At 36.3% G+C, this 8,861-nt stretch overlaps 1 protein-coding gene across 4 annotated transcripts in view; it reads left to right on the top strand.

The window, feature by feature from the left end:
* The first annotated feature begins 841 nt into the window (after positions 1–841).
* LOC128695457 (erythroid differentiation-related factor 1) overlaps positions 842–8,861 on the top strand; it is a 45,439-nt gene continuing 37,419 nt past the window's right edge. The window contains exons 1-6 of one of the 4 annotated variants that reach the window (XM_053786092.2): positions 842–1,541; positions 4,200–4,262; positions 4,886–5,194; positions 6,349–6,479; positions 7,447–7,702; positions 8,448–8,600. In XM_053786092.2, the coding sequence (XP_053642067.1) occupies positions 4,889–5,194; positions 6,349–6,479; positions 7,447–7,702; positions 8,448–8,600 (846 nt within the window). In that variant the 5' untranslated portion in view covers positions 842–1,541; positions 4,200–4,262; positions 4,886–4,888. Of the gene's footprint in view, positions 1,542–2,355; positions 2,610–4,199; positions 4,263–4,885; positions 5,195–6,348; positions 6,480–7,446; positions 7,703–8,447; positions 8,601–8,861 lie in introns of those variants that run through there. The other 3 variants (XM_053786087.2, XM_053786090.2, XM_053786091.2) reach the window with 3 other exon arrangements.

Below are 8,861 nucleotides of genomic sequence, written 5' to 3'. Positions count from 1 at the left end.
CGAAGGCTTTTGCAAAATCTGTGTATATTACATCTGCATTCGTTTTTTCTTCTAGTGCATTTAGAACCTTATCGTAGTGATCCAGTAGCTGAGACAGACAGGAGCGACCTGTTCTAAACCCATGTTGCCCTGGGTTGTGTAATTTATGGATTTCTAGATGGGTGGTGATATTGCTTCTTAGACCCTTTTCAAAGATTTTTATAATGTGGGATGTTAATGCTATCGGTCTGCAGTTCTTTGCTATTGCTTTACTGCCCCCTTTTTGGAGTGGGGCTATGTCTGTGGGACGACCCCCGTGTCCATGCTCCCTCTCCATAGGATGGAAAAGGCTCGTGATAGGGGCTTCTTGCAGTTCTTGATGAACACGGAGTTCCATGAGTCTGGCCCTGGGGCAGAGTGCATGGGCATGTCATTTATCGCCTGTTCGAAGTCATTTGGCGTCAGGATAACATCAGATAGGCTTGTGTTAACCAAATTCTGTGGCTCTCATAAAAAATTCATTTAGATCTTAGATTCTCAGTCTGGTTAGCGGCTTGCTAAAAACTGAGTCATATTGGGACTTGAGTAGCTCACTCATTCCCTTGCTGTATATAAGTGCTGAAGTGTATATAAGTGCAGAAGTGTATATAAGTGCAGAAGTGTATATAAGTGCAGAAGTGTATATAAGTGCAGAAGTGTATATAAGTGCAGAAGTGTATATAAGTGTGTAGAAATGTATACAAGTGTAGAAGTGTATATAAATGTGTAGAAGTGTATATAAGTGTGTAGAAGTGTATATAAGTGTGCAGAAGTATATAAGTTCAGAAGTGTATATAAGTGTGTAGAAGTGTATGTGTGTAGAAGTGTATATAAGTGTGTAGAAGTATATATAAGTGTAGAAGTGTATACAAGTGTGAAGAAGTGTATACAAGTGTAGAAGTGTATATAAGTGTGTAGAAGTGTATATAAGTGTGTAGAAGTGTGTAGAAGTGTATAGAAGTGTGTAGAAGTGTATAGAAGTGTACAGAATTGTATGGAAGTGAGTGGAATCAGATAGAAGTGTGGGAACGTTGTGTGACTGAGGACGGCAGCAGGAACCAACGTTTGTGTGAGGGAGCAGCTGCTCCAGCACACTACTCCAACAATCTTCGTTCACCACCACAAAGTCCTCCCACACCACAGCCTCAGTGAACTATAGTCTAGATCCTCCATAACCTGGGTCCTCCACCACAACCTTGATCCTCAGCAACCTCGGTCCTCAGCAACCTCAGTCCATTCAAAACCTCAGTTTACCACATCCTCAGTCTGCCACAACTTGAGTCCTTCACAACCTCATCCTCCACCATAACCTCATCCTCCACCACAACCTCATCCTCCACCATAACCTCATCCTCCACCATAACCTCATCCTCCACCATAACCTCATCCTCCACCACAGCCTCATCCTCCACCATAACCTCATCCTCCACCACAACCTCATCCTCCACCATAACCTCATCCTCCACCACAGCCTCATCCTCCACCATAACCTCAGTATATCATAACTGAATCATCACAACTTTGTAAGTAGTTTAAATGTAGATTGTATGTAATATACATTATATACAACTTAATATACAGTGTGTAATATACATTATATACAACTTAATATACAGTATGTAATATACATTATATACAACTTAATATACAGTGTGTAATATACATTATATACAACTTAATATACAGTATGTAATATACATTATATACAACTTAATATACAGTATGTAATATACATTATATACAACTTAATATACAGTATGTAATATACATTATATACAACTTAATATAGTGTATGTAATATAGAGTATATATATACAACTTGATATAGTGTATGTAATATTCAGTATACAACTTAATATAAGGTATGTAATATGTTATACAGGATATACAACTTAATATAATGTATATAATATACAGTATACATGTATACAACTTTGGGCAATAAATTTTCTTTTTGAGGGGTTATCCTAGGTAATTTACACATATGTTAAACTATGTATGATAATTGTACTTATGTATACCTGTACGTACCTAAATAACTTATTAGTGATGAGTTCATGATTCAGGGAAGTGGATCTGTTGTCCCCTTCCTCAGATCAAACATGATTGCCTCTTCCCCCCCCAGACCCCCCTCATGGAAGGTTCCTTGATGTTGGTGAGGGGCTCTTGATTTAGGGAATTAGATTTGTGCTCCAGTTCCCCGTATTAAGCCTGAATGCCTTCCACATCCCCCCCCCCCCTGGGCGCTGTATAATCCTACGGGTTTAGCGCTACCCCCTTGATTATAATAATAATAATAATTTCCCCCAGACCATAAGTGACTTTGACAGGTTTAACACTTCCCCCTAAATATAATAATAATGATATTCAGTATGATGAATAAATTTTAGATTTAGAAATCTTGAAAGAAAGTAAACTTTGGTTTGGTGATGAAGTTCCAGGTAATGGGTTTTATTTTGGTTTTTACATAAGTTTACATCATTAATGCAAACCCTTGTCAGTGCACCATCGAGGACTGTTGCCTTATTTCTATTTGGGTCCTTCAGTCTTGTCCCCCAGGATGTGACCCACACCAGTGGACTAATGCCCAGGTACCTACTTACTGCTAGGTGAACAGGGACAGTGACCTGCATCTCAAAGCCCCACAAATATGATAATGAGCTTTTTATACTTTTATCATTTGATATCAAAATGGATTAAGACCCCATTTTTAAAGGCACCTGGTTAAGTAAAACTTTAACAGAATTTATCAGAGGCTTCACAGGTCTTGCTATTTACCACAAAATTGCCCCTCACTAATGTCGTTCAGACATGGCAATTATTTTTATATAAATTGCAGTCAATACACATTGAGTTTAGCTGCTTGATGAAACAATGCCATTTCCCTTATTTTTTTTTTTTGTCATACAAACAAGGTACCCAGACCTTTGCAGTAATATTTATTTCTTAGACAAATTGTTATTTTAGGACATATTAACTGCATAAATACTATTACAAGAGGAAGATTGTATACAGTTAAGGTATGGTTAAATGCACACTGAACTCTACTGAGCAGCTAAACTTAGTATTGCCCTAAATTGCTGGTTCTGTACTGTATATTTTCTCATTCTTCTAAATTTCAGGGATGTATAAAGTAATAAAATAAAGCATAATTAGTACTAACTCCCAAACTAAGAAATAACAACATTGACAATATGAGACCAGCATAAAACATAATGCATATATAAATGAAAACGTGGAAGTATCATTAATAAGTAAGTAAGTTTATTTAGGCACAGGTGCACATAGGTACAATTATCATACCTAATGTAAATGACCTAGGATAACCCAAAATAGTCAAAGTGACTTATTTCCATTGAGGTCCTTGTGGTAAGTGGGATAAATGGTAGCATCACACTGATACTGTAATTGTAAATATAAACATCGCACACTTGAGCCAAGATGATAATGCTAGAGTTCTTGGGGGCCAGGTTAAATTGCAGATTTTTTAAGTCTAGGTTTAGGCTCAGGAATTAGTCTTTATAATTTCTTCCAATATAAATAACATGCATCTTGATGTGTGACATTGCTGGTTGCAATCCCGTTGAATATTCTTTGAGTTTGTTATTTGTATTTAGGATAGCTTGATCAGGATGAGGTCCTCAACCAGGATGAAACCCACAACATTTGACAAACTCCCAGATAATGGGCAATAGGTTTTAGGAGACTTATCCATATGTCTTGCCTCATAGTGGGGTTTATCTACTTGTTCTCTTGGGTATAAGCCAAGCCTGCTAACCAGTGCACTATGAGGATGTGCACATCAGTGACATATCAAATGCAAAAAGTATTAGTTTGAGTTTAGAAAAGATAAGAATTATTCAGATTAATTACTGTACCTGTTGCTGTAGAGACAATATTATATATTTGTACAGTGATTGCAATAAGCACATTGTTATGGGCATATGTTGGTTGTCAGTTTTGCAGATTTATTGTAAGATAACTTTATCAAGTCAGTACAGTTCTTTATGCTTCCAGTTTACTTGGAGGGTTCTCCTTCTGGCGACTGCACAGGATGTAATATATATGATGTCATACAGTGAAGCATCACTGGCTGGTGTTAAGATGTGATGCTTGTTCATTGTTTGTATCTTATTCAGGCATTTTTTACTGTTTTTTGTAATGCTATTCACACTTGACAGACTCACTCAAGTGAATCTGCAGAGGAAATGTCTCTCTCTACCCAGATAATGAAATAATATACGGTAAGGCACTTTTGTGTAATTGTGGTAGAGCATAGAAATATAGAATGCAGTATGTTTATACAGTATTTGAATATCACTCAAATTATGCTTTGTGTTTAACTTGATAAATTTAGTAAATACAGTTCATTATATGTATTTTCCTTAAGTTGGACTAGGTTATAATGAATGCATGATATTTGGCTTTACTGTATTATTATTATTTATGTTATGCCTGTGTTAGTTAGTCCCAGATACTTTCCTGGCTGTAACCACCACCTTACTCTCACAGTCTGGCTGTGAGAGTAAGGTGGTGGTTATGAGATTATCATTCTGAAGATGAAGCCTCCAACACACCTTGTACTGAATGATCTGCACAGGTTTAATGTCTCCTATAAGTACAGTATTGCAATAAATTCTGATGGCTGCACCTTTAATGCACACTGAGCATGATTTGACAGCCTCCAGTTTGCTACAAAATTACCACACTTCATCTGTGCTTAGAATATCAGTACCCCTTTTTTTCAACATTCACTCTTCACTTCCTCTTCCCCACACAGTACTGTACACCCAGATTGTTTTTATATTGTATACGTATTCTGTAATTAGCAAATTTGTAATATATACTGATACATTTCTCTTTCAAGGTTATGGAGTCCACTGATGGAGAAGCAGAAGCTACAAAAGTTAAAGATGAAGACGTGGAGGTAGCCCTTACTCCAAGAATGACAAATTCACTTGTCATCTCACCATCAAAGACTGTTGCAAGGGCTTCTCAAGCTTTGAGTCCCATACGAAAACCATCAAGAAACACTAGCCATGGAGAGTTTATCAGTCAGAGTAAGAGCCAAGAGCCATATAACCAAGCAAATATTGATGCCAGTGTATATGATGGAAACTTAAATGAAAACCAAGATTTACACATTCATTCTGCAGCAGTTGTCAAGAGTTCTGAAGTAAGTCAGTGATGATCTTTGGTTATTATGTTTTCTTTTAAACTTATGAGTTATATGGATATAGACTACTGTATCTGCAGATTTGGTTTCTGCTGTTTCAGTTATCCACAGTTTACTATGGCCCAAAAATAACCCTTAATTTTGCTTAATAATGGCTCCAGAGTGCAAAAGTAGTGATGCTACAGTTCTTCAAAGCCTAAGAGAGGCCATGAAGTGCTTCCCATCAGTGAACAGATGCTAATTCTCAACACACTGTGCATAATTTATCAGTTAAGCTTTATCATAGGTATGTATGTAAAGGAAAAACAACATACAGTGGACCCCCGCATAACGATCACCTCCGAATGCGAACAATTATGTAAGTGTATTTATGTAAGTGCGTTTGTATGTGTATGTTTGGGGCTCTGAAATGGACTAATCTACTTCACAATATTCCTTATGGGAACAAATTCGGTCAGTACTGGCACCTGAACATACTTCTGGAGTGAAAAAATATCGTTAACCGGGGGTCCACTGTATATAGGATTCACTACTATCCATGGTTTCGGGTATCCATGGTAGGTCTTGGAACGTATCCCCCATGGATACAGGGGTACTACTGTATATAGTTTTCTTCAAGACATTAACACTAACTAGCATGGTACTTAATCTCCAAAATACAGTGGACCCCTGCCTTACGATCAGCTCCCAACTCGAACAATTATGTAAGTGTATTTTTGTAAGTGCTTTTGTACGTGTATTTTTGGGGGTCTAAAACGGACTAATCTAATTTACGATATTCCTTATGGGAACAAATTCGTTCGGTAACAGCACCCGAACAGACTTCTGGAATGAATTAATATTGTAAGTCGGGGGTCCACTGTATTTCTTTCCTAGTTCCTCTGGTACAGTATTTAGGCAAGTTCAAGCATAAATGCTTACTGTTTTATAGATGTATTTGTATGTATGTATATGGATGCATGTTTGTATGTGGATGTATGTATGAATCAATTTATCTATATACGTATATGAATGTATGTGTGCATATATGTATGGATATGTGTGTGTTTCAACACCCTATCATTCACTTCTTTTACAACTCCTTCTATAAATACGTTTAACAACTGTATTATAGAAACAGTATATATTTATTTATATTGTCTAATAATTTTTAGGTGGAATTTCCCGTTCAGTTCCATGAACTTCAGTCAAACACGGATCTGAAGATGCCACCATCAAATTGGTTGCAGGAACATACTTCCATTCGACTACCTAACCCAACACAGAAACATGCAGATTTTTCAAGGTATTGTCTCTTGTTAAAGAAGGTTAAGTTGATAGAATGAGAGAAGTTAACCTGATTGTTTACAACTGCAAATCTTAATTGTTGAAAAAGATGCTAGACAAGCATCCTCAGGAAATAACATGTGTTGGTAAGAATTTTTTTTTTTTTTTTAAACACCCTGGCCATTTCCCACTGAGGCAGGGTGACCCAAAACACAATAAACATTTTCACCGTTGTTCACACTATCACTAAGTAATGTTGTACATAAAAGGATCAAATGTTTAATGGTAAATGTATTTGAAGATAAGGGTCAGGCTTTGATTTGCAAATTCAAGTAGACTTAATCTGCGAGTTCTTCATCTGCAGATTCATCCAATCACATATCAAAATTATTTGAAAAAAAAAAATCCAGAAAGTTCCTAAAGCAAAATTTGAATTTGCTGTATGCCAAGCACTACTCTGAAGCCATGCAAATAGAGTGATATGTAGGTGAACTGTGCTCATTGTTTGAGCATTGTTTGCTGCGTATCTTGTTCGTTTACTGTTTGTGTGTACCCTTTGTTTCTGTGAAAAAAATGTCTCTAAAAAGGGTTATCAAGAGAGAAGAATCAGGGTTTTGGCGAGCACCATCATTATTCCCTAAACAATACAGTATAACAACTATTAACATAATATTTACATTGTATTAAATATTAAAAATGATCTAGAGATGATTTAAAGTATGTATTTAGGAGGATGTGTGTAGGTTATATGCATATACTACACCATTTTATGTAAGGGACTTCAGCTACTGCAAATTTTAGTATTCACAGGGGCTCTGGAACCACTTCCCATGGATACCGAGGGATGACTGTATTCATATATTTATCTGTGCATGGTTATATCTGTATGGGTATACTGTATACACAGAAGAAATTGCATATGTATATATGTTTTTATTTTAAAAAGGGAGTGGCTACTGTACTTATATAAATTTTCATGCTTGCAGTTTTCTTATGGCCCATCAGTTCCCAGATTGCATTGGTGAAGTGGATGTCATATCAGATGCAGAAAACATTAAGAAACTACTAAAAATCCCCTATAATCCAAAATCTCATGTCAGCATGATGATTCATCGGGTGGGCAAGACCCTTCTGATAGATGAATTTGATGTTTACAAATACTTATTAAGACAGACTGAAAAAGAGTGGCATTGGCTTCGAAGATTCTTTTTCGAACATGTTCTTCAGTCTTTAACACACAAGGTAAGCTACAAGAAGCACCAATAATCAATAAAATGTCAATAGTATGTCATTCTGAGTATAGTCAGTCCTCCCCATTTATAACAGTAATGCGTTCCTGAAAATTGTTAGTCGATTGTTTAGAATTTGAAACATATTTTTCCATTGAGATCTGTATTACAGTATAATGAAAGATGCATTCCTGAGCCATAATTTATATGTAATTTCATTGATTTTTTAGAAATGGTTACCCAGTATTTTGTATTTTACATTCAGTACTTCTCCTTTTTCCCTTACAAATATTATTCAGCATGGTTTAAATATTGTATACTCTTCTCCTTTTCCACCTACCAGCCATATCCCACCGAGGTGGGGTGGCCCAAAAGGAAAAACGAAAGTTTCTCCTTTCAAATTTAGTAATACAGTGGACCCCCGGTTAACGATATTTTTTCACTCCAGAAGTATGTTCAGGTGCCAGTACTGACCGAATTTGTTCCCATAAGGAATATTGTGAAGTAGATTAGTCCATTTCACACCCCCAAACATACACGTACAAACGCACTTACATAAATACACTTACATAATTGGTTGCATTCGGAGGTAATCGTTATGCGGGGGTCCACTGTATATACAGGAGAAGGGGTTACTAGTCCCTTGCTTCCGGCATTTTAGTCACCTCTTACGACACGCATGGCTTACGGAGGAAGAATTCTGTTCCACTTCCCCATGGAGAAAATATTGTATACATGTTAATTAAATTTTCTATTAGGAGAATGTGCTAGTGCGCCCAAACAAGAGTCGAAATGTTGTCCAAAGTCGGAGCTTGCTTTCGAAGTTTTTATACCATAGCATAAATGAAGAAGCTAGACCTGCCAGTCCACCACCACAGCCAGTAACAGAAAGTCCTGTTTCTGTTCGAAGGGTAACTAATTTTTTGTGCTTTATAAGAACTTAAGTTGATGCTAGAGTAAACAGTACAGCATGATATATTTTCATTATTTTACATAAAGATAGTTCTTTCAGGCTTCTTATTTTTGTTGTTAACTAATTGATGACATAATGTTTTATAAAATATTTTTTATTCAAATTCAAATTCAAAGTTTATTCTCTATAAGGATTACAATGCTGAGTTTACAGAAATTTGGTTATTGTTTGGTTTACATGTAGTAAAATTGTGATTACA

This window comes from Cherax quadricarinatus, chromosome 50 (genome assembly GCF_038502225.1).
Source record: "Cherax quadricarinatus isolate ZL_2023a chromosome 50, ASM3850222v1, whole genome shotgun sequence".
Lineage (NCBI taxonomy): Eukaryota > Metazoa > Arthropoda > Malacostraca > Decapoda > Parastacidae > Cherax > Cherax quadricarinatus.
The sequence above is the reverse complement of the archived record's forward strand: the minus strand, read 5'-3'. Positions and strand labels throughout refer to the sequence as shown.